Source organism: Branchiostoma lanceolatum, chromosome 8 (assembly GCF_035083965.1).
Source record: "Branchiostoma lanceolatum isolate klBraLanc5 chromosome 8, klBraLanc5.hap2, whole genome shotgun sequence".
NCBI lineage: Eukaryota > Metazoa > Chordata > Leptocardii > Amphioxiformes > Branchiostomatidae > Branchiostoma > Branchiostoma lanceolatum.
The window spans coordinates 7,902,359-7,929,510 of NC_089729.1; the positions used below are offsets into that span (position 1 = coordinate 7,902,359).

A 27,152-nucleotide genomic window follows, 5' to 3' on the forward strand; every position below is an offset into this window, starting at 1 on the left:
AATACATTTTACATAATTTCAGCATCAGATAGTCTTACTAGTGATTGACTAATCTGTTTGAAGAATTGTATGAATTTGTGGATTTCTGTTCAGTATGTTTGTTTTTGTGTCTGCACTTAAAGTGTTACACTTTCATTCATCAGCCCACTTTCTCTTCCAACATCCATCCATTTTTCCATCATTCCATTGATCATCCATTCATCATTCCCTCCAAACTCAAATGATCCTTTCTATTCATCTCACTTCACATCCATCAACAGTTGTCACAGACACATGTTGTTGAAGAATGCTCAACCAGAGGAAATTGGCCCTTATTTTCGAACATCCAATCAAAACATCTATTATAATTATGAGTATATCAATCTTACTTAACTATATGAATGTATTGTGACGTAAAGTGTCAGAGTTTAAATGGATTAGGTGATATCGATGACATCAATGTACCAGTAATTGGTTGATCCTCTGACATGATGGGTATGAATAGTGAACAAGAAGAACAATTGACTTCCTATATACCACATTGCCTGGAAGCCAGTTGGAACTTCTGTTAAAACATAGAATCTGATGCACGAAGCACTTCAAAACGTGGAGTAAAGTACATGCCATGTGGAAGTTGTCACCCATGGCCATAATTTAGCCTAATATACTGTCTAAGACATAGATAATACTCTTCACTTAATTACGTATTATCCAATTTTTGCTCTAACGTTATAGTCCAAAAACGTGCTAGAAAAAATCAACAGCTGCAGCCCAGCCTACCATCATATCTGTAAAAGGATGTATGAATCCTGACACTGCCTGATAGTTCATTCCCATAGTCTGCTGACAAAGACTGATTTACCAATCTTCTATCAATGTAGCACACAGGGATCAATACGTCCTCATGACCCACTCTTGGCTACATCAGGTTACCTAGTTCCAACTGCGTGACCTTCCAGCACATTGCCATTAACGGCATGTTCTGTAGCAAGGTGACATTCATTAGAAACATAACGTTGAGAAGCCCATTCCCAGTATGTGCTCACCAGTGTGTGGCTTCCCATCAACCCTGTGATCCCCAGAATTAAGACTGATCTACCAAGTAATGCAAGTCGGCGGAGTGTGAACAAGCCTGCCATTAAGCTTTGTGAGCTTGTCTACACGGGTTGAATGAGTAATTGCAGCGAACAGTAAGGTTATTTTTTTCAGATTTCTTAACCAGACTGTACATTACCTGAGGGCCAATCATGGGGACAATTGCTATTTTGTGGGATAGCTGAAGAGGATTGAATGTGTACTGTCAGTTCAGATTGTGTGACCCCTTGACTTACATGAGAAGCTGTCGTAAGACCAACTGCAAGTTTTTCAAGTTTAGATAAAGGTACGACAATAAGAACAAAAACAACAAACTTGGAGCTTCAACTTATATCAGGAAGCTGTGACAATGACATTAACAGACATAAAGAGCATAGCAACCTTTAAAGTTTAACAAAGATGGTTTGAGGCAATAGAAATCATACTTTTAAAATGTACTGGTCTTCTTTATCAAAATAATCATAGCAAATAATCTATCACAGTCAATGTTACCCCAATCAGATGAGTCCAAGGTAGACAGCTGTTAATCTTAAACAGTACATTCCAGTCACACTGGCAGATTTTGAAAAAACAACTTTAAGATTGATTCATAATTTACTTCAGCAATCCGAATCTGCCCTTTGTATTCAGAAATACATCAGTATGTTACTTTGTAATCTCCATTTCTATCTCATGTCTGAAGACGACCTACAGAAAATTTACATTCAACACAGCAACTATGAGTGAAGCTTTATATTATGTTGAAGGCACAGCTGTTACAGTATCTTACATAACAGGGATGAGGTTGTAAGATGGCATCTGTGCTTGTCCAACAGCTGAGGGTCCTGTACAATTGACAAGCTGTACTGTTTGAAGCTTTGTAAAGAGCTTTATCCATTATTTTTCAGAACCCTGACATCTATATGTCATCGAGCTCTGCTATGCCTACTACTGAGTTGTTTAGTAGGATTTGGCTTTGAGAGGTGTGAGTTTCTGACTTTTAAGGATTCATGGAAACAAAAGATCAAAGTAGTTTGCACATAGGCAACTGTCATAAACAGTTTATATTCAATCTTAAACTTAAAGAAGGTTAAATGTCTGTTTTTGTCATCAACTTTTGTCATTGTCGACATTGTTAGCTTCCTTCAAAGAGATAGTGTTCCAGCCTTTTTATTCATCAAAAGACATAGTCCTTTGGTACAGAAGAGGCCTGCAAATAAAGTTTGTGCCTCTGTTTGATACTGAATGAATCTTTCCAGGAATTTCATAACCAAGTTTACAAACTTTGCAGTGAGCTGTCTGCACTTAACCTTTAAAAGGTACATATCATCAACTCCAAACCACCTTCAAGATCACCTCAAAACTGATGGATGTACTGTTAGCTAGAACGTAACAGAAGGAAACTGCGCTGTTATAGCCTGGCGATGCTGGTACGGCTCAGACAGGCCTAAAATCAATGCAGAGGTGCATTAGCATGGAGCAGGCGGATTTACAAAGCCGCATTCCACTCTGAAAGAGAAACAGATCCGAGCCCTTTCAACCCCTTCTCCACAGCACTGCCCAGGCTGTCTGACAACCTTTTAGGCTCAGAGTGTCGACTGAAAGATAGCGCACGTGCACTTACAATTTGCAGTGGATAATGCCTGGCCTGAAGCATTAGAGTACATTACTTGTGCCACATTTGTGGCTGCCAAAAGCTGTAAAAACTCTCAGAACTTGCCAAAAGTTTGTAGATCCTGCATCTGAGAGGACTGAGGGAGGTCATGTCCCTGAGATAGAAGCTTATTGATGCAAACAAAAAGTAGAGTGACTTTTTTACAGTCAACTACAAAATAGAAAATAAATCTTAAAATTCTAAAGGCTAGCATGAGGTAAATCTGTAATATCTTGTTACAATTAAATAGGGCTAATGGTGTATTTCAGTATCTTTAATGATTATGACAAAGTGATCTTTTAATATGTATTTACCTATCTTTGCCTTCTGAGAATTGTCACATCTAAATATATATTCAAATCTTTTCAAGTCTCTTGAAATTGTTTGTACTTAAGCAAAGAAATATGTGCAACTTATTATATAAAACATCACATCATAGTATATAAATTTAGAGCATGCCATGACAAAGTGAATTCATTTTATACCCCCAAAGGAGCAAGCAAGTGACTATTCACTGCTGCAGGTAGGTACAAATTGATTGTACCTGGTATTAAAACAAACACTACAGACTTCATTATCAAAGATTATGTTAAGACTACAATTAATGACAGTATACAGGCACCAAACCCTTAATCAAGATTAACATGTTCTGGAACTATCACAGACATTGTGTCTCCAGCGGTAATGAGTGAAACAAATTCTCTAGTTACAGCTGTCATTGGATATTTTACCTTTTAGTTTTTGATGTAGTAGTGTAACTGCATTTAGCCCATGTGGACAATAAATGCAAATAAAGATCATCATCATTAAAAATCTACATGTGTTGCATATGGCTGGAAGATTTTACGAATGATTGGGTTAAACATTATCACTGCGCTGCTTTGATACATATGGAAGTGTCACATCTGGAATACTGGATAAATCGGCTCCCAAGAGAAGATTATTCCACTTCATTAACCTTTTCTGGGGATGTGTGCGGAATTCTTTGGAGGCCTGAAGTCAGACAAATGCTCTCTATGCTATAAATAATTAAGTCTCTTAATCCCACAAAAGGAAGTTCTTAACAACTTGAGTCAAGAAAACTATTCTAGTCATACTACAAAAGATATTGTGTAATGTTATAAGTAATCAACTTAGTAGCAAGCAAGTAAGTTGTGTCATCAATTCTGGTTCAAAAATTCTCACTGCTTGTATTTGACAAGTGGATAACGATAAAAAGGATAGGCACTACTTTAAGACAAGTACATGTATTTCCCCCAAAGGAAACTAAAGTGCTGTATTGTATCAGCTTTGTTTCCTAGAAATATTGAGAGCTAAAGGGTAAGTGCAGACCATGACTGTTCTTTTCTTGAAAGGTAGGCCATCATTTCCTGCGCCTGGATTTTTAAAAAAAGAATAACTAATAGTAATAAGTGAAGTGATGGTAAACCCTTAAAAGCATTAAATCGGTCATTCAACAGATTTTTAAGATTCAAATTGATCCTCTCAAACTGCACTGAAAATCCTTTTTCAAGAAGTGGTATCTATCTATTCTCTTGGCAAGAACTCGTGGCTTGTGTGGGCGTCTGGTGAATGAAAAAGGATTCACAGATTTTATCTCTAAGCACAGAGACAGTAGTTGAGGTTCTATGAATAGCACATAAATATTCTCTGTGTTTGAACAGTATCAATCACAGAGAACATCTGGGAAAACCAGAGGTCTTTCTTGGAATGGATGGCAAATCAGCACCACAGATGCTGCAACAATTTTTAGTTCATTTCAATCATCATAACATCCATTTGTCATTTGGTATTTTATCAATTCATGTATGTTTCATAGGTCTAAAGCTTAACATTTGATAGCCCGATTTTTTGTGCAATGATACTTTTGAGTGATGTTGTCGAGTAAATTACCTATTCTTTCAGAAATAGTAATCTACAGATGGTTAAAGGTGACATATTGTAGAAATTTGGCGCCAAAACTGCAATTTAACCTCCATTCAGATTGACATTTGCAACTAATTTTCAACATATTCGTGTCCTTTTCAACATTGGTCAACATTGCAATAGCAAGCTGTAAGAAGTCACCTAGTTTTGGTAGCCTACCTTAAACTCCTCAGCCAGACAAAATGGCTGACAACTCAAGTGGGAAGTGTGCATATTACAATATGTTCTCACCACAGAAAAAAGTTGTATTCACATGCTGTGAATACTGCCGTGCATGGTAATAAAGGTAGATTCAACTTAGGATGTAGAAAGATGACCAAAAACTGGGACTTTATCTTAATGTTTTGATCAGTGAGATTCTACAACACGTGCCTTTAAAGGGGAAAGATTAATGGCTGTTTGCAGGAGGCAGACGGCCGGATCATTTGCCCGTGTATCTCTGACATTTTCAAGGCTGAAGGTGAATCAATCACATCACATTCTCCTGAAGGCAAAGTAGATGGTTACTGCACCAGTGTCTTTCTGAACAGCTCAGGATTATCCTGAACTTTTAGTGTAAGTCCAACATTTGTTACCTTTAGGCTTGATATATTGCATGTTCACACAACACAAAGCTTCTTGACTTTCAAAGTTGGGTGACCTCCAAAAAAGATTTTGTTGTCAGGTAAGAAGAGTTGGTCACTGGGGATGGAAAAGTTATTGAAAACTATGATGCAAGTTTTGTGTTGATACAATGCATTGTAAAGAATATAACCAGTTTTTGAGCAATGGAAGGCAAATCAGCACCAAGGCTGATAAGCTGATACAAGGAAAAACAGTTGATCTGGGTTAATCTCTAAGTCTGCCTGTGAATTTTTGATACTTTCTCATCTGCAAACATTTCAAATCTTTGTCTATATCAATGTGCATATTTGTCAAACACAATGCTTGCAAAATGTACTTTACTATATTTCTTTGGGAATAAGCTTCACGTTTCTTGCTTTAGTCATGATATTGAGCACCCAATATCTCCTTTATAGTGGATTATGTTGTGACTCACAGTGTCTTGAGAATTCTAATTGATTCAGCACCATGTTTATTAATATGGAGTCCCCTAGTACACAGCGGCCTATGCATGGGATCAGTCAGTTTCTCAAATATTTGTCATCTATATTCCTATCACTGAGGTTAACTAACATTTGGCATACTGAATGATTTATGAACCAACATGAGTGTGGGAGTGGGAAAAAGGGATTCTACATGGAATCGGGGACTAACCCTCCATTTTGTACTCTAAGGGGAATGCTTCTGTGACATTTACTAAATGTGACTGCAGCCAGAAGCACAATCCTAATCAATGATGGGTATGTGGAAGAAAGAGAAAATTATATTTACAGTAGGTAAGTCTTTTTTGTTTGATTGTGATGATTAAGCTTTTGCAAATTTACCACGGAATGTGAAGATTATTTCTGGGACTTGGAGGCAAAAAAATCAAGTGTCAAATATTGTAGAGAGCATTTCAAAAGTCAGCAATATTACAACACTTGTAACTACCGTTGGCACTCAGACAAAAGTACAATACACTAATGCAGTTTCCTACTTACTAAATTGACTGAAATTAAATTTTCCGCAAAATCGCTACCAGAGCATGCTGTTATCAACTTAATTATCCTGGGAAGAGATGTTGCCGAGCCATCATTACCATCACCAAGCCCTAATTAAGTGCTGTCAGTTCATAAGAATCCTCAGCAACCAGCCTGTGCTTCATCTGGGGATAAAAGGTTGAACTGATTAATCAGGCAGCTTTCAGCAGCTCAAGGCATATGGAACCTGACACCACACAGGAGAACAGAACTCCGACTCTCTGTCATTCCGCAGGGAGTGAGGACGTGCCCTTTGTAAGAGGCGTTCTGATTAATGAGATGGTTGGACGGTAACGAGTCCTGAGTATGTAACGATCAGTCATTAACACTGTGTCTCACCGACAGCACATTTTAGCTCCAAATTAGAATGTTAAGTTAATTGTAACTGTTGCTATCTTGGCAATTATGCATCTTTTGTGTAGATGAGTCATTGTTATGAACTAAAATCTTGGTAATTAAACAAATCTTGTGTAATAAAAGAAGAATGATGTAAATGATGTTATATCATACAAAAGCACCACGCTTCACCTCAATTGAGGATGACTGCTTTACCATTTTATCACACAAGTTTGCAGGGGACTATATCACTCTAATTCTAAAGCAGATACTGACTTCAAAGTTTGCAGTATCAGTACAAAAAAGAACAATTACAGAACAATTACAAGACAGTTAGGCACACTTTCTTGTGGCAGCAAACATGAGAACTTTCTTCAACTGTTGGTAAATCTATATCCTGAATTGTTCATGACTCTGATCTTTTTATTCCTTTATTTTTCTCAAATAAGAGAAAAATGAAGCTGCAGATCCAACAAGTAAGAAACTGAATTGGCCTTGCGTGTTTAGGAACATCTTGTTATGTTTATTAAACACTGAAGATTGATCTCCTCATTGCCATGTTCTTGAGAAACAGCAATTATCATCAGTTAAACTCAAGACTTCATGTCTCATTATCATCGTCCCCTCTGCTTTGCAGATGTTCCCTAATAATCTAAACCCGAGTCACACAGCCTAATCAGAGTAGACAGCCATTGTGCATGTATGCTGAATAGCTTCACATGGATAAGAACACTATAACATTACTGATTAAATTCAAATCCCTGTTAATATTGAATCTCAAAATTCATTTGGGTACCAAGGATCTACTGAAAATCTGTTAATTTCCTTCCAAATACCAAAGGGACCAAAGGGTAGGAAGTTGCCTATGTATAAAACCAGCATGGCTCAGTGAGGTTACCTGAATAATGATGCAATTAGTACAGATAAGCTACTGTTTGATAGTCTGGATACCAACCACTGTATCCGTGGTTAGCAATCAAAAAGAATGAGCCAGCAGAAATCTACAGAGGATGGTACCCAGGCTAACTGTTTAAAGAAACATCAGTGCAATTTTGATCGTTCACTTTTATTTTGTAACTGCAGAATGACTAGCTTATTTCACCAATATATCATCTGTCATTTGTAATATCAAACAAACCACAACATTTGTTATGCATACACCTACATCACTAGCAAGAAATCCCTTTAGTGTTCTTGAACCACAGTGTTTCCTCCCATACACATTATGTACTTAGAAATTCTGCACACTCTTGGACTATAAGACAGTCTAAGGCAGTATCTCAAAGTAAGTAAACCGTGAGCGATGGCCTGTATGAACAGACTTGCCAAATGGGGGTTGAGTTAAGCAAGGCTATAATTTGCCATTCCAGATTAAATCCTTGAAACTCAGCCAAGTCACGACAGGCCACTTGGTCAAATTTGGTCGTGATGTTCTGAAGAATTGGTTGGGCCTAGGAAAAAATGTTGTGTTTCTGTTTACCCTTGCAAAAACCTGCCGACCCTAGCCTTTTTTGGTTGGTCTTTGACAAGGGACCAAAACTTTTTCATCAGACATCTGAGTGTTTTTCAGTATTTTACACTTTTACACCGATGAGGGCTTTGAATAGTTGATGTCAGAATATTAATGTGTAGCACACATTGTACTTTTTGCTCAGTTTATTGATATACTTGTTCTTGCCATTGTGCAATCTATATCTGTATAGTTACAATATGATGTTGAAAATACATGGTACATTTCAGTTGTTGCATCACTTTGGCTGAAATCTAAAAATCAAGAAAATAAACAGAATCCCTACCTACCGACGGACCCTAATGTTTTTAGGAAAGTAATTGAAAATGTTTTTGCTGGGCCTGACATTGGTTTTCACTGGGAGATACACTCTGCTAATGACTTGTCTTCATTGATTTTAGTATAACGAATGAACTTTATTGCCCAACAATTGTACATGGTACAATGTTTGGCAACATCCATCAAACAACAATACTACAAGGCTATCCTACATTTAGGTGTAAAAGATATTGTCGATAACAAAATGTCATCTTGTATGGATTATTTGGTCTCACTTTTGGAATTAAGTACAAAGAAACTGACCTATGCAGGCAGATACAGGAGTTGGACATGATAACAGTACACATCAGAGATACTGTATAACAGACAACAGAGAATATCAGTTTGTGTACCAGAACAAGTGAGGTATGTCTTAGTGGTTATAATCTGTTTCAGTGCTTTTCTCTCTTAACTGTAAGTAGGAATAGTCATCAAAAAATGGAATTCCTCTTAGATACTTTCATGACATGTGGACCACAGTCCCTGAATGGCTGGCCTGTTTGGGGACGACCCTTTTCAGTTTCTAGACAATGTATGCTGATTCTTAGTTTTGTCATGCTGCATGAGTGAAGGGATCATTACAAAATTTCATATCTACTCGCTGCTGAATGTGTTCTGGCAACATGGCTGAACACACCTTTCATACGACAATACAGCAAAATTTGATAACTTTCCATACACATATGCTCTGTCCTTGGTGCTGAATGTTGTTATAATGTTTCCTGCAACCATGTGCATCCATTGAAGATGCAAAATTGAATCTGCCCTAACTGCTGCTTTATTTTATTAAATCAGTATTTGACTCTTCTTGCTGTTGCTAGTGTAAATACCTAAACAAATTTGAAAGAGTTCAATTTGTTCGATAAACAAATATTTTAGCCTTGTTATATCGACATCTTAGTTTCTCTAAAATACAGGAACATTTTCTTTGACTTCTACGGATATCATGATATGAAAGAGTACATGTTACTGTGCCATCATCACATTCTGCCATTGTTAGATGAACCCCATAGGAATTGAGAGATTTAATTTTCCTCGCTGTATTTCATGCAGTTTGACCTCCATATAACATCAAAAGTCTTCTGAACCTTCTCGTATTTCCTGCCTTGCATAATGTTACCGGACCCATGGGATACAACCCTCTCTTGACATCTGCAGAGAAGTGATACATAAGACAGGGTAGGAAACAGGAGGAGCAGTCATCCAGCTGAACTGCATGATCAGACCTGATCCGAACTTTTGACCTGATTAGCATGCGCCTTACCTATGGTTGCAGGAACAACCGTGCAATAGCATTCAGCACCAAGGACATATACGGATCAGAAATCAAGCAATTCAAACGCCTATTCTACATTTTCATAACTCCTTGGATGCACATAACAATGAGCCAGTCATATTTCAGCACACTAGACAATTTGAAAATCTCACATTGTAAATTTATGAGTTGAATGAATGAAATGATAGCAATGTTTTAACCAGTTGTTTACATTGGTCATGAAGGCAGGAGGTATACGCTTGTAATGATTTGACCAAGCACACCAGGTAACACCTACTCTTATTTATGATATATAAGATAAGTGTAGGTCATATTTTCAGCATGCTCTGAAAACCCATGTTCTCCTGTCTTCTCACTGCCTACATGTTATTTGAGAGGTCCTGGACTCACCTTGAAAGCTAAGTTCCTGCCATTTTGGAAGCAAGCCAGGATTTGCTATGGGCCAGTTCACACACCAATTTTCATTAGTGACAGCAGAGAGAAGGTTTAGTGCTGTCAGTTCACCAGAATCTTAATCAAATGTTTGTAAATTTTAGACATCACAAACTTAATGACGCTTGTGATTTGCGTGCATTCATTTCTGGTGACTTATAGATAGTATAATAATGAAGGTAATTGTCTTTGAAATGTCAAATGAAAAGTAAAGGTCTAGGATGCACACTACATATGCCTGGACAAATCCAAAATCTTTTCAGTCCTGAAATGAACTTCAATTCAATGAATCATACCAAATATATAAAACCTCCTTGATCATACATTTTGTATTTGAAAAAAAAAAAAACTTACAAAACAGCCCAGTAGAAAAATTATGTTATTTCCTGTTGAATATCTGAAGGACACTTTCTGGGTACATATCTAGATATGGCTGACAGTTGGGGGGAGGAACTCATTTTTGAAGGGTAATGCAGATTGGAGTACAGTGTATGCAAAGGTCAGTTCTGGAGGTGCCTGAATACATGCCATCACCCAAATAAACCATGGCTGTTCTTACATTAATCGTCTTACAGTCTTTAGCTGGATCTTAATGACTCACAGATGGTAAGTCACTGTAAATGGCAACCTCTGCTTATATAACAGGGCATTATATATGTAACGTTAATATGTCTTGATTTAGCAGAAAGGTTGTTTGCCAGGGGCTTGTTACAAGGCTTTTACATCAAGGCAGCCTATGCAAGTTCTTATCTTGTGGCGATTTGTATAAAATTACTGTTTTTGCATTTTCCCTATTTCACTGACCTGTCCTATATTTCCCAGTTAAGTCCATTTATCATTTAAAGTTCAAGCTGTACACATAGTCTTCTTTGAAAATTTTAAAAGAAAATTATACTAAGCTTTTGAAATGGCAAAGTGGTTTTGTATGTTCCTAAGTATACAAAATATGTCCAAATATAATTGCACCACACAACGTAAGTTGATACTTCAGTGCATGAAGATTACACAACAACAAAGGTTTGCAGGATGACAACACTCAAGGTTGACTTAAACATGCAAACTGATGTTTCGATGTGCTTTTTTCCAAATTTGTGTTTTTCTAGGATTGACAAATGAGTATGCATACTGTAATATACTCCTTCAATTCTTTGTGTTATAACAAAATAATAAGGGATCCAAACCTTGTGGCTACAATAAAAAAATCCAGAATAACGGTAATGTGCTGTATGTTCCTAACACATATCTTTGTCTGCTTGAGATATTGGTCCTCTAAAAATTCATATTGATTTTGATAAGCCTCCTTAACTCTTGTCTTAATTTTTTGGAGCATAGGCAATATTTTCTACCCATATCAGATAACACATCAGCTTCTTTTGAATTCCCAAGTGTGCTGTGTGCATACGAATACCATCCTTCTTTGTGCAAGGCACATAAAATACCCGGCGACTGACACGGTACAAGCACTGTCCAAAAGAAATGGTTTAATCGATAGAGAGTCTCGTCTTGGGTCACACATTTCATGTTGACCATTATTCCTCGTTAGTCAGAACACTGCGACTCAAGTGTACTATAACCATTGCGGACTGACCCCTCTGTAACAGAGACAGTGACTTTTGATCCTTTGCTGCATTCATTTCACATTAGAGTGAATAGCTACCATTTAAACTGAAGCAAGCACCTCATGAAAGCTGAGATGCTTTTTAACACTGGACTTCATGCATAGGGCAATGTTAAGTTTTGTCTTTGTTCATTGATGTATTTTAATGAACAATGTAACAAATTGTACTCAATTCAGTTGTGCTCTCCCTGCTTATGTACATTTAGTGAAGAAATTAGTAATAATGAAACAAACTGAAGGTTTAGAAATAATTATGCACATCACAGTTCTCATAATTAGTCATGTTGCACTAATTATAGATTGGTCACTATCACACTGTTGCTATTACTTCTTACAAGAAGGGCTATTTGTCATGTTTTATCTCTTGTACGCCTCCATATGTCATCTTGATTCATATTTCTACATGTACGCTGCATAGGTGTAGGCAGTATAGGATGTAATCATGAAGGAGCCAACCTGAAGCCTGAAAAATAGCTATAATGGCTATTTAACCGTATACTTGTTGCCTAACACCATAATCAATACAAACCTGGTGCCAAATGACTAACTTAGTACGCTAAAGGTTAAATTCTAGATTTCAAAATGTCAAACATTACAGCTAGTTTTGACATTGACAAATTCATGCTGTTACATTCACACTGTGTTACGACAGCTGCATACCCCGTAATTTTAGATTGATAAGTGGATACTGCACTTTAGAAGACACATGATATAAAATCTAAACCAATATTTCAAACCAGATTTAATTGAACCTCAAATCTTCGGACTGGAGCCATATGGAAACTGGAGTGAAGTGTAAATAACATCTTATCTCTTCAAAATCCTAGTAATTACATGTATAAATGTGTCTGGGTGCATTTCTATGACAGAAACAGTAAGAATGCAAAATACACCATCCTGACTTAAAGCTACATTGGCAACTCAGACTTGTTTTCCAACGAAAACAATCATTATTAATTAGTATCGTCAGGCCTGTGTCAGCTGCCTTAATACTTAGAATGTAAGCACCACAAAAGTGTAAACAACTATGGTTAATTCTGGTACTTTGGTAGCTACATGTAGAATACAGCGTTCGAAATACCCGTCTGCAATCTGCAAAATGCATAAAGATTTTCAAGATTGCAGAAGAAAAATTAAACAATCTGCAATTTTGCAGAAGAAAAAAAATCAGACTCGGGATTCAATGGCTCTCAATTCAGGAGATTATAATTTATATAGACTTACTAGCGGCGCTGTAGATATAAACTGAAACCCACACCGCCGCGCAAGATGGCGGCGTTTCGGTGCGTTCCGACTGCCTGGTGCTACTTGAGGTCAGTTTTTTCGGGGGGTTTCGACCCTTTCAGTGATAACTTCGGAGACGAATCATGTGAGAAAATGTCAAATTCGTGCATTTCCGTCAACCCTCGCTAATCTCCAAGGTCACGATCTCGAGGTCGGCAAAAGTCGGGAAAAGAATTCCCGGATGTTTCTAGTATGTCGCAAGCACGCGATTTCTTCGGGGCCTGAACTCGGGACATGGGCGCGATGACAGAAGGAACGAAACGGTGGCTGCTACATAAGTCCGTGGTCCTTCAAGCCCAGATGGCAGCGATGAAGTTGAGAACTACTCAGATAGATCTAGAGCACCGCCTTGCGTGGAGAAGGCGGGACATTTCTTCCTGTGCCGAGACAGTGGGGAGGGGCGCCCACGTGAAAAACAATAACATCCCCGGGCCGTCTTGAGGGCCGATTGTTCGAACTCGGAGTCCGATGTTTAAAACCGATCGCAATTTTTCAAATTTATAAAAAATAAAATTACGCAGAGGGCAAGGTTTGCATGAGGTTTCTTTATTTTGAATTTTTCATTATTTTAATATTGAATAGATACGCTTTTGCTGTTGCAATTTTCGCTATTCAGTTGAATATTTTTCACGCACATGTATGTTATTCCTGTTTCAAATTTTGCTAGTAAAAATTAAAGATAGAGTGAGAATAAAGAATAACAGCAATGTTGCAAAGCTAGATATGATGTAAATATAAGTATATATAGGCATTATCAAGTTGAGAAGGTGTCTTGTGTATTTGCAGAAAATATTTTCAAATTGCAGAAAAAAATATTGACATTCTGCAATATTGCAGAACACTGAAAAAAAGTATTTCTACCACTGAGAATATATATTGTGTTAGGATTGAAAGTTCTAACAAAATGCAAGGTCAAAAAGATTAATTGATACACTTTTAAAGGCTCTGAGTGCATCAAACATACGTAGGTTGCTAAGCATATGGAAACTTGCTTATCTTATGACATATCAGGCTAAGTACTGAATAAACATGGCATTTGTCAAATACACTTAATGGCCAAACCTGTGCCTAGGTATATAACATCTATTTGGTAAATTTTCCATATCAGATTTTTTTACAACTTTGGGCTTGCCAGAAATGCAGATATTAATTCCTTACAAATTAAAGATTTGATTGATACCATACAAATGTAAATATCGTGTTCATCTCTGACCTTAGGATTAAAAAATTCTGGAACTATTATATCAAAATATGCATGAAAATATGAGAGAAAATGTACAACAATTCTTGAAATCAAGATAGAAAATTCTGAAGAACATTGCAATAGGACATTCAAAAATATGATATGATAGCTTTTTTGTTGGAACAAAGTAGCTCTGTATCATGTTTATAACTACCAACACAGATGAGCTTTCATTATGTAACTGGTATAAAATTTCACTAAGACCCAAAATATAGGATGCCCATTTTTGTTGCACAGCATTCTATTTCATATCATTGATTGATAGTATGCAACAAGAACTGAAGTAAAAAAAAGTCAAAAATTATTGGACCAATAAGACAGTAAAGCAATCAAAATATCAAATAAACGTCTTCTAAAGATACATGTGTATGCACATATCTGCATTCTTTCAATCAGTAGTGTCAGTGAAAAGTGCCTTTTTTAGATGCCTTATGCATTAACACATGTACATTGAACGATTTTCGACCCTTTATCCCCTAAGGAATACAAGTAGGTCATTGTCAATTCTGGCACTTTCAGAATAGATGGCTCTGAGGAAGCATCCTGAGTTGATGAATAATTCAAAACAAGTTTTCATGGAAAGACACAAAATTAGGGGGACCCGAATGCATGAAAATAATGCATGAAAGAATCTCAGTGCAGAGTCTGAATGTAGAAACAATGACACCAGTAGCAGCTGTTGTCACCTGATAGAGTCTGACAATGCACATGCTGGTGTGCTTTTTGCTCAAAGGATTGACCTTATGCTGTTCTGGATACATACAATTGCACTTTTCCCTCTGCAAAGGACGTTGTGGAAGGGCAAAAATGATAAACTGGACAAAAAAGGAGACAAGATGTTAAACTGTATGATACAGGTAGCCTTGAATGGATAATCATGATTAAAATGCAACGTTTAAGGCTAAAACACCAGAGCTTATGATGCAAGGATGCAACCTATCATGTTTTGGATTGCAACACCTCATTCCTTCTGACAGGTTTTGAATGAAGAAAGTCAAGAATGACCACTTTGCTTCCATAGCTTGTGTTAGAAATGTCATTTGTTAGAGTTGTTTGTAAGAGCTTTATGCACAGGGCAGATTACAGCTTTGTTTCCAGGACTTCCATATTGAGTTTCTTTGTCTGATAACAGTGCTTATACCCTTCAATCTAGATATGACTAGATAAATGTACAGTCTATCTATATGAATAATTTAGTTGGGCTCAATATACGCTGTCCTTGGTGCTGAAATCCGGGTCTATAATTTCATACACACGTCCATATCCTGGAGAGTTTGAAGAAATATGTCTATTTTCAGCAACGTTACATCCTTTACCAAGAAAATGACCCAGATGTCAAATGTTTGATGGATATCAGAGGCTCTCTGTATGAGCCAGCATGCACCAAATTTAAGTTGATGGTGCATTTATAACATAGTCCAAGAATGATGGTGCCCTCTTCTATTTCTCAGATCTATTCCTCAGCTGGAAAGATGCAGGATAGGACTTTTGATAGCAAGTTCAATATCAATAAAAATTTGATCACCTTCCAACAGTGCATTAGGACTTGACAAAATTGGTAAAATAATTGAAATATGACACAATGGCTATCTAGACATCAACACCCAATAAAAGATAAAGCAATGATCCAATAGACATTGTTAGTTATACTGATACTCAGTGGTAAAGGCTTGATGGTTGCACTCTTTTATGGAGAATGTTTGAAAAAAGTGATCCATTTAGAAAAGAACTGCTGGATCGACCTGTACTTTATTGAAATTGTTGCTCAGAATGAATAATGGTAGGAACGTCTATGGTTTTGCATGCCTGGAGTTCTGTCTGGGGACAAACCAGGAATGACTGGGATCAAAGGCTTAGATCTCAGCATCAGGTATTACAGTTGGAACTCCTTGACATTCTTATACCATGCATAATTCATTAAAAGGGATTTGCAAACATAAATCATGATGATATCGAAGACCAAGTGTGGCCTGCAACTGATACCCTTGTGCAATATGAAGTGTACTGTTACAGTCAACAGCTACTAGACAACAAAGCACTTTTTCTTGGAAAACAAAGCACCAGGTCCTTTTCTTGGTAAATTCACTATGCCCTGGGACACAGTAGGCTTCTTTGACAGACAAACAGTTCCTAAAGGACATAGCTTTGGTATGACAAATAATCATAGCAACTATTGCGATGTGTATATCAAGCTGGTGTATTACACACATGTCAAAAGGGAATATTCAAAATACAATTTGCTATTTTTCATATTCTGATCCTACCTTTACCGAAACACCCCCATTTGCACACACCACAGAAATAAAGTAGAATCATATGGATTCAAGATATAGGCCACCAAAATTTGAGATAAGTTGATAGAATAACTATCATCTACCATGATTAGGTAATCATGAAACATTATCCAACATTACAGGATTTGACATCAATTTAGATGCAAACAAGATCGTGTATCTGTGAAGTTTGGAATATACAATCCATACATCCCACTTTACTGTTGACTATCGCTTCTGATTTTCAGGGCTGTTAAAGACATGGTTTTGCCTCCCATATCTTGCTATTTAGGCCATAAACCTAATCTACATGTAGGTTTAGCTCATTTCATGCTTCAGGGCTTTTGTGTTAACTCAAGGAGGCCCCAGGTGGCAGCTGCATGTTTTTCATTTGCTTTCAGCCAATGGAACAACCACCTGCCCTCTTTCCTACAATTGCACAATATCTATAGAAAAATAACCATGCATTTCAAAGTCTACACAGTCAGTATCACTTTACTCTATAGAGATGTTTCATACGTGGTGACATTCTATTACAGATTACCCTTTCGAAGCAGAAAGGGGTCTAGGAACACTATGCAACTCTCTTGCTAGAGCCTCTTACATCAGTAACATCTATGTCTGCTACCTTCCCCAGTTCAGAATTCCTTCATATGCCCTTGATAAAAATCACATGGTCATCCCCTGCTATTTATTGAAGTCGAATCTAATAGGTTTGATTAATAATGAGGTCTGGCTATACCACTTTTATTTCTCTTGAGTAGGAATAAAAGTTGCTTTTATCAGTCTAACCACAGCATGTTATCACACTGCACTTTTGTATGTGAAGTAGTCATCTGTAGGAGAACCCTTAAAAGTAATTCATGTATAACCATTAATTCAACATGGCTGATAAAGGTCTCTACTGTATATGGAAATTTGTCTCATACTCTTATAACAGGCATTTTCTTAAGCCACATTTATGGTTCAAAGTACTTCAGGGAAATCTGGCATGTTAGGATTATCTTAGCACTTTTTTTATTTTCCTTTTGATAACTGACCATTCTTAATTCCGATGATGCAGCAACAATAACTGTGCATCAACCTTGTACCCTTGACTGCTTAGCGCTATACTGGTACGGTAAAGGTGAAAACAAACCTGAGCATCGACTGTTCAGGCCATATGTACCAAGTGAAGGTAGATAGTATGCAGTTTGCTTCTTGTCTCCTAAAACATGGCATTTCTGTCAGTTACTCTAGGTTTTTGTATGGCACCACACACTAATATATATCCTTGTACACCATACATGAAAGCACCATCTCTTGGCTCACCCGAAAGTCGATCCCCACCGTAGAAATAAAGGATCCGGAGAGGAAAGCTCCATCCTTGAAGCGAACCAGCACGCAAGTCTTCCCCACTCCCGAGTCACCAATCAGCATCACCTACACGAGTCGTCAAGACAATTTTCAGGCATAACGGGAAAAACTGTCCCAAATGCACAAATCACGAACGCCAAATTAATCATATCAAGCAAGGATTGACACATAGACCCTTTTTTGTATCAGCAACAATTACCTAATGATTCATACTTTATAGTTATCTCAGTTTTTCTGAAGTTGAACGGTCTTGATGATCATTACTTTTGAAAGCTGTTTAAGAAATGAAAAGAAGACTAATGATGGTGGTTAAGCAATACATTTTTCATGCGCCAATATTTTTCCCACCATGTTATCATAACATTCCACATGTTGCCTCAATAATTCTGCCTCCTCAATAAAATTTTACTCCACTTAAATGGTAAAAATATTGATTGGGATATATTACTGGTAATAGATATGGATGAAAATTTAAACATCATGGGATTTTTCCAATGTATTAGCATAACAATAACAGGCTCTGATTGTCATTGTGATGTACATGCATAATAGTGCCTGGGATTAGTCTCTGCAATACACATTACTGCAGAACACTGACAGATTGGATGAGTCAATAAAAGAAAAAAGAATTCTGTCTATAGTCAAAATGTCTTAAGCAGCAAGGAGAGCGTCAGAAATGTTGGACTATTCCTAAGTTTTGATCAATGTACTGATCAGGTTTATTTGCGAAGGCTAATTCTGATTTCAATTTTGCAATGTCTCGAAATTTGCTCTATGTGAGAATCAAAATATCATGCGGTAAATAAGTTGAATGACAAAGCTGTTGAATGAAAGATAGATTCCTTTTAATTAAAAAAGGTCGTGGTTTTTGTCTTCATGTGACAGTCGCATTGGCGAATTTTTGAAATATTTCTAATAAACCTATCCGGGTGTGTTGGGTCTGATTTGAGAGAACAACATGAATAACAATCGGGAGGATCAAACGAAAAGGTCTGGTCACCATGGCCACTTATCCGGGCCACAGTCACGCGGCACGGCACCGTGAGATCACCGCCAGTCGAGTGGCTTGATTGCCACAGCGTCAACAGAACCGGATTGTTTTTCATTAAGGCGGGACGGAGGGCAAACGTACGTCGTTAGCAAAGATCCGTGACATGGCATACTACAGCAACTTCGAGTCTTTGATGCGAAGTTATGTTGTCAACATCCGCTTAACGCAACATTAAGTTTTGTGAAAGCAAAATGTTGTTTTTGACATTGATCCCGAAATAGCCCTAGACGAGAAAAAAAAGTTGTGTTTTTGAACAGGTGACGGAAATTTTACTCTGGGTAAAGTAAACATCCTACCGAGGCAACTCCCTGAGGTAAAGTGTCGCCTGAAACAGGTTGACGGACGTTCGACATGAATACAAACCAACATCCGCCAACAGAGGAGCGGGATAGGATCTACACAAATGGGCGTTACACTGACGTTTAATACATGTCGGCAGGTCAGATGCTCCCAAAGCCAAATGTCGTTAAGAACACCATAACACTAGTAAAATACGGTCAAGTGCGAGTCAGACACTCAATATAGCAGCTGAAATGCAATTATATCGATTGACAAAGAGAAGAAGAATGTTGGCGGTGTAGTCATTCAACACAGACCTTACAGGCGAAGTCGTAGAACTCGCTGGCGCCCTGTAGGCTGCCCTGTCGTGGCAGAATCGGAATTCCGTTTGCCGTGGGTCGCTTTGCTGATTTAGAAGACTTTTTACTCCCCGCCTTGGACATCCTAGTCCCCCCGAACGCATGGAGATTGCTACCGGGGCCTTTAAGCGCCGCCACCCATTCCGGTCGCCAAGTCTGGTCGGCCCGCTGTCCCGCTGCACACGGATACAACTAGCTGCCCGCAGGGAGGGTGAGTATTGGGGTACTGCGCAGACCGGACTTCGATTTTCTTTCCTCAGTTTTTGCACTGTTATTTAAAGTGCAACGCTTCTGTTGTAATTCGGCACCTCTTCTGGGTCTAAAAAGTACAATTTTTTACGCGATTTAATTGTTTACTTTAATTTGTTTAATTTCGTGATATTTACAATTGACTACAAAAAAGTCTACAAGTAAGTTGATGTAAATACCGTTAAGCCTGTATTATTCCGCGTCACGGTTCAATACATGGAGGTATGTTTCGGTATGACAATCATCTTGTTACACTGTCTTGATAAGTTTTACCAAGGAGGTTGGTTTTACCGAGTAGTATTTTGGATTGTTAAAGATCAAGAAAGTACGAACTTCGACATCAGAATAATGGTAAACCACTCCAGAGCCAGCATAACCGCTACGTCATGGTGCACAAGATGGCCGACCTTTCATTGACATTTTTGACGTCACTAAACACACCTGCGGATGCCTTACGCGCCAGAAAGCAGCTTGTAGCGTGTACAGAAACTGTTTACATTTTTATGGCCCATGTGTTCGGGTCATGTCGAACAATGGCGTCGCGCCTACGCAGAACATTTTCTTATCTTTTAAGGTTACGCGGTAAAAGTAAGGCAAGTTTGAAACACATTGTTCAGCAGAAATGTAACGTTACATTGATAAGAATCTTCATACAAGCAGAACTTAAACATTGACCAAAAATTCGAATCTCGATATTTTTGTTTTCTTATCACTTTCTAGCCTGATAGATTATCGTAAAAGTAAATATTCGCTGTAGATAGGACTATTTTAACCCCCGTGTTGCATTTTGCTGATCGTAAGTCCACTTTTCAAGATTTCTCCTAAAAATTAAGCACAACTAAAACAGGATGATGATTTTGAGAACAGATTTCTGCCATGAGAATATCTCAGGAGGAAAGAACGTTTTTCGGCAACACTGAAACACATCCAGTACCGCGATTTTACATAGCTGCAACCAGTACTCATGGAATCCCGTGATCCCAGGCACTGAGGACAGGCTCTTAATAGCCGTGGCGACTAACGAAGGGTGTTTTTGCTTGATATTACATACACTAAGGGATAGTATATGTAATATCAAGCAAAAACACCCTTCGTCAGTCGCCACGGCTAGGCTCTTAACTGTGTATCAGAGCGGGAAGGGGCAATGTTGTTTTGGGACGTACGCAAGACTTGTGGTCGCAGACCGTGTCGATGCTGAATGGTGAGGGTTTTTAGCTGTGCTGAGGGAGGGGGCAGAAATTTTGGGACGGAACAAAAATGATCGTAGGGGGATTTGCAATTAAACGGGTAATAGCACTAAAGTAGAACAACAAATGGAACTGCACACACGAATTCTGTTGGTTTGCCCCTTAATATTTGTACAGGGTCATCAACCATATGGATATATGTGTGGATGTGGACAAATCCACAAACGCAAATGTACATTATACATAAGCACAAAACAAACGTCCTCCGCTCCAGAAATACGTCTAATCACCTGAGTCAACAGCCCCTGGGGGTTCGTATGGCGTAACAGCAGGGTGCTCGGCCCATAACCCAGCGGTCCCGGGTTCGAATCCCCTGACGCCACCGATGTTGTGCCCTTGGGAAAGGCACTTTACACGACTTTCCTCACTTCACCAAGGTGTAAAATGGTTAAGATGGGTTATTGCTCTTTGAACGTGGCACTGTTGATATAATTTATAAAAAAGTGAGTGCAGTGCCACGTCGTCCTTGTCTGTGCGAAAGCAAAATTTAAAAAAAGAAATTAAAAGATAAAACAAAATGGGGTTCTATGGTGTTTCAAACACGACGTCTACAGTACAGCAGAACCATCCTAGAGTGGAACTAGTTGCCACCAAGTGTAGTAGAGGCGATCTCACTAGATAGCTTTAAACACTTACAGTTAGATGTGCAAAGGTTGGGAGTGACAAGTCGTTCGGTTTATAATATAACTAGCTGCTGCTGCGCCGAGCACCTGCGAAGCTGGTGTGTTAAGACGAAGGGCGGGTATACCGGCTATAAAGATACAGAAACATGAGACACGGAGGGGTAAAAACTATCCGTCCGTGTTTTGTATGTCGGACGGAACAAGTGGTTTGCCTGAGTGTATGTACTCACCCTCCTTTTACGCATTGCATGCCATGCTAGCAGATCGATGTGAAAACTTAGCGGATCGAACCCTCCACGAGGACTGTGTTTACATAACTGTGTGCATTACGTCATTAGCTAGTCCCAATCTCATGCTTACTCAAACACCGACATGGGAAACAACAAATGTCACAAGTATGCCGTTCCGTCGTGTGGGCCGGGCTTTTTTCCAGCAAAAGGCTAGACACTTTAATATTTCCACTGAGGTGCAGACCGTTTCAACGCTCATTTGTTGACCAAAATTTAATTAATAGTTCAAACAAATTTCATTGGTAAAAAGTACACTTTAAAAGTTCTGTGTTTTTTGTGTGTATCATATATGATCATGCTATGGATTATATTCACTTTATAAAGCCGTAGATCACACACATCCAATTTCGGTAACTCAATAATCTGTAATTACCAACGCGCAAAAATGTTACAAGTTACAAGTTTGTTCTGTCATTGTTTGCAGATACGATACTGTGGCATAGACGTCAAACCGTCATTACTCTGACGCACACAGCCTTGTTAGCATCAGTGTAGTTACATTTCAAGCCTACTGTAATGATTCACGGTACCACTTATGCCAGAAGAACATTATCAAGCGGCTGCGTCTGTAGTCACGATGTCATTACAGAGGTGATATTTAAACCACCCCTTCTTCATTCTAAAAGCTAAAGAAATCGCAACGCTTGATGACGCCAATATTTCTTCATTGTCCAACTGACACGGGAGTCAATCGCGAAAAGTGGGCTGGACAAAATATGATGTGTGCAACACAATTGATGTTTAACAGTAAATGGTTTCTAAGATACATGAGCACGTTAAGAAATATGTAAATCGGGTGAAAGCTTTATTTTTTATCTAACACATGGGGATAGGGGTGCCTAGGCATTCATATACGAATGTTCTGAAATTTGACAAATTCAATTAGAATATATATCAGAATCGGTATGAGATTGCTCTAAAACTCGTACGAATTCTACAGAAAAGATACGAACTGGTATAAGAAATAGCGACGAAACATTATGTTGAAACTACCTATTCTTTAAAAAAATCTAAACTTTGGACAAACCTATATAAGATTCGTATGGATACTAAGGCACCCATGTACACTGTCCGAGTTGTAGTTCAGTAACACTGGTTAAGAAGTGGTCAGTCGAAAGCAGCTGCGAGAGTTAATTGGAAAAAAATAAGGGCCGAAACGACGGAAATTGCCAAGTCACCTTCATTTTTCCTCACTTAGTGCCTTTGGCAACTCTAATTTTTCATATCTAATTACAGGCCACTCTCCAATTTCTGGAGTATACCACTTGGGGTGGGGGGTGTGACAAGTTGACCATAGTTGGCTCTAAATTCACGGTGGTATTTTCGGCATGTGTCTTCCTGGCGTCGGAGATACATGTAGTAGACACATGGCTTGGTGTTGTTTTGTTCTTCCTCTCCCTCGTTTCGTACATCTTTTAAGTGATAAGGCAGTCTAATTTGTTTTTGCCTACGTCTAGGTTTATTTCATACGCTTTTGAATTGTGCGATTTCCAGCTTTTTTGTACGTCTCAAATCGGGGCTCCTAGTGAAATAAGAGCGCAATTCTTTAAACGCGCACAAAATGAGCGAAGACGGTTAGATTTATACAAAAACTACGTTCGAAATTCAGCCGCGCCCAATCATGTGCAGTTGAAAAGGGCCAAGACGAGGTTCCACAAATGACATGTAGTAATATTGTACATGTTTATTCAAAGCTCGCCTGTGCGACGCCTAAAAATCCATCCCCAATTAGCGGGCGTCTCTGGTTCTGTTCTGAAAAGGCATTCGTCCCCTTTCACAGTTAATAGGGCGCTGAAGTGGAATGGAGAATTCGTTAGTGATGTGGCCAGATGTCCGACCGTCGTGGCCATGTATTGGCAATGTGATTTTTAAAGATACATGTGACTCGTACATTCATGACTCTCGGTTTGCGATGTGGCTAGCTATTGAACTGCTTGGTAAGTCGATCACAGACAGAAATTGCATTTCACAGCCATTGCATAGCTTGGTCATTTTGGGAGGCGTTCCCCCGAGACACTATGCGACCGACACGTTTCACATGTCCCATTGTCACGTAAGGCATAATGCTGCTGCTCGCTTCCCTTTGGATACAGGAGAACATTTTTGTTAAACTTTCGCGCTTCGTTGACAGCGGCTGCGATGGTGACGAACACGCTGTTGATTGTTAATTTTCCCCGGTGTGCTATCTGATGCCCCTGGCTACTTGGAGCTTCAGCGATGACATATTGCGCGTCACCTTTATGACCTTGTAGTGTTTCCATTCCATGTTAGGCGTGCTACTCCCATCTCAGAGTGGCGTGGCGTTGGTATAGATATCATCAGGTATTGTATTACTGCTGACAGTCATTCTAATGGAAGCCTGCTCCTTTTTTTTTCACCTCTAAATTTTTCAGTAGGGTTGAAGCTATCGCGGACGTACTGATTTAATTTGGAAAAGCTGCAAGCCTTGTGCAAATGAAAATACCCCCGCCCCCCATACTCACACAGAAAGAAGCAACCTGTAAACACGTGCTAAAACAAACACTGACTCATTAGTCTCGCTCATGGCATCGCATTCGGGTCACGATTTCCGTTATTGTGTCAACAGCTAGTGATATCATCAAGTTGGCATGCCGGGTCATCTCTACCATATGTTATGTTGGGACACAAATAAGACGATCTACATAAAAAAGAACATTAACAGAAATGCGATGATAAGGCGCGGGTAGATAATGACGGCGAGGGAGAAGACTTACCCTTGTGACTCGCATATCCTGTCTGTTCAGCTGAGACCGCGAGTGTCACGAAAACATCTTATTACTATTAGGGGCTGTGTCGCTCCGGGATAATCAGTATGTGAAGCGTGCGTGCGGGGAGGGGAGATGGAATGCCTCACACCACGTACTTGCTGATGGAACATTTATTCACAATGACTGTTGCCCGAGATGCACATCGTTGACATTTTCCATGGACGTGAGAAATTCGCTCCTGAAGAGCAAATCTGTCAGGGACGTGGTCCTCAAGAAAGAGGCAAAGAGAAGTGAGGTCACGTAACGTAAAAGGATGGCAAGACCTACATGTAAGAGAAAAGGGGGAAAAGCTATACCGACGGAGTTTGTATTTTTGTTAACTCAACACTCTTTACAAAAATCGCCAACTCCCAGTCAAAACGTAACTTTTCCTTTGTCTGTAGCATGGATAGGTATTCTTACTTAGGCCGTTCTCATTCTAAAGATATGCACATGGCCAGCTAGGTTCTTGAATATTTACAACAAATACTTTGAATACATGTACTTGGTGCTAAGAATTACGAGTACTTTCGATTTGAGATGCGAAAGAAAGAGAAATACGTCCAAGATGTGAACTACAAAGAAATCCATACATCATGAGACGCGAAAAGTGCACGCACTCTGGACAGTCGTGCCTCGAACGTGATAACTTTACTGCAATGCAACGATTCCAAATGAAAGTGTACGCCCTATAAAATCAGGTCCGATCCGTAGAGTCTGTGATGTTTGTTTGCTGCCAGAGAAAAGTCTAGTCACTGAAATATTCATCACCCCTTTTCAGGCTAACGTAAGGAACATAAGCCACAAAGTAGGATCTCTTGGGAGCCATCACGTCGGTTGCCATGGCAACACTACATGGCTGTCTGTTCTCACGTGCGTTTTGATGCGGTCGTGACATCACCACGCCTACCTTGCTAGGGATTAAGTTATCTGGAAAATTGATGAAAGCGTCATGAAAAATGTATACAAGTTTATTCCTGAAATGACTGCAGCTTCTTATATCCATATAGCGTCAAGCGGTCTGAGTAACAAGTGTGTTATCAACGATCTTTCGAAATGAAAGAAAATGCCATGCATCTGTTTTTCATTACGGCAAGTAATCTGCACAGCATTACGGGAGTGTTTACTTCAGTCTCGTGACGAAAGACGGCGATCCACGGGGACTGAACATACCTCAGGAACGAGTTAGCTGCGCGGTGGAATGGGACTACTAATCCCACCGTGCGATAACACAGAACTATTTACATGAAAAGAATAGATAAGCTTAGCCGTAACGTCACTGAGTGCGTCTTATCAGTATGTAGATGGTGGTGAGGACTACATGTATAGACAGGAATGGTGTTGTTACGCAGAGATTTCAGCACCAAGGACAGGGATGGCATCAGAAATTCGGTTGTTGTTACTAAGTACTTGGATACTCTATTTCCTCCATTAGCTACCAAGTAAGTAACAAGTAAGTAGCGTATCTTCCTTGAGTATAAAAAACTACATACAACTGACAAAATACATAGTATTGTCGGATTTACATCGTGCTCATATAGAGCGACTTTAGCTTCTCATTTCTCATGGGCTTCTGTACCCACGTTAACGGCTAGTCAGGCTAGGTAGGATGAAGGGAGAGGGTGAACATAGAAGCATAAAAACATGTAAATTATCGCCAGCGCCTGAGATTTCAGTTATTGACGCGACACTACAGTTAAAGAATAAACAGAAATAGGTTATTCCTTACTCCCGAAGCCCTGACTCACATATTCGAACAACAACAATATATTTTCTTCAGCCTCATTACAATTTTGACAGTGACGTCAACCAGTGACGTCAGGACGAAGTTGGGACTGGAAGATTAAAGCTGGCTGAAAGTGTTACAAATCCCTGGTTTAAACAGCAGGAGCAGATGGCAATCAACTAAGATTTAAATCATTCTCGTCATTATAGTACTCTCGGTCCGGTGATTTAGAAGATATGCTGATGCATTACGATTTTTGGGAGGTGGAGAATCGGAGTGGATGTTGGGAAGGGGTGACGTCACAAGTGTCACATGGACAGCAAATTGTCGAACTGTTGAAACATGACTAATATCAACACCAGAAATAGGAGAGGAAATTATGCTGCTCTTTTTCAATTAAAAGCTACTAGATACTATTATGTAAACGTTATGAAGCCATGGCAACAATCATTTTTTCTGCTTTCCCAAAATCATATAAACGCATTCAATTGTAGTACTTTATGGATGTGATTTGAATAGCACGGTACCACAGGTAAATGTTCCATTTGCAGACTGACGATTTGATGCAGTTTCTGCCTACTTTTCAACGACGTTTCTAACGTGTAAAAACTAAAAGACCCTTGCTGCATCAGGCTTCTACCATTGGATTCAGAATATAA

General features: G+C 38.9%; 1 protein-coding gene across 4 annotated transcripts in view; it reads right to left on the reverse strand.

The window, feature by feature from the left end:
* LOC136440043 (ras-related protein Rab-37-like) overlaps positions 1-27,152 on the reverse strand; it is a 62,629-nt gene that overhangs the window by 12,056 nt on the left and 23,421 nt on the right. Inside the window, exons 1-2 of one of the 4 annotated variants that reach the window (XM_066435812.1) lie at positions 24,735-24,764; positions 17,857-17,967 (exon numbers count right to left, since the gene is read on the reverse strand). The exons of 1 other annotated variant lie outside the window; for it this stretch is intronic. In XM_066435812.1, coding sequence (XP_066291909.1) covers positions 17,857-17,967; positions 24,735-24,749 — 126 coding nt within the window. In that variant the 5' untranslated portion in view covers positions 24,750-24,764. Of the gene's footprint in view, positions 1-17,856; positions 17,968-19,548; positions 19,798-21,939; positions 21,993-24,734; positions 24,765-27,152 lie in introns of those variants that run through there. 2 more of the 4 variants (XM_066435810.1, XM_066435809.1) reach the window with 2 other exon arrangements.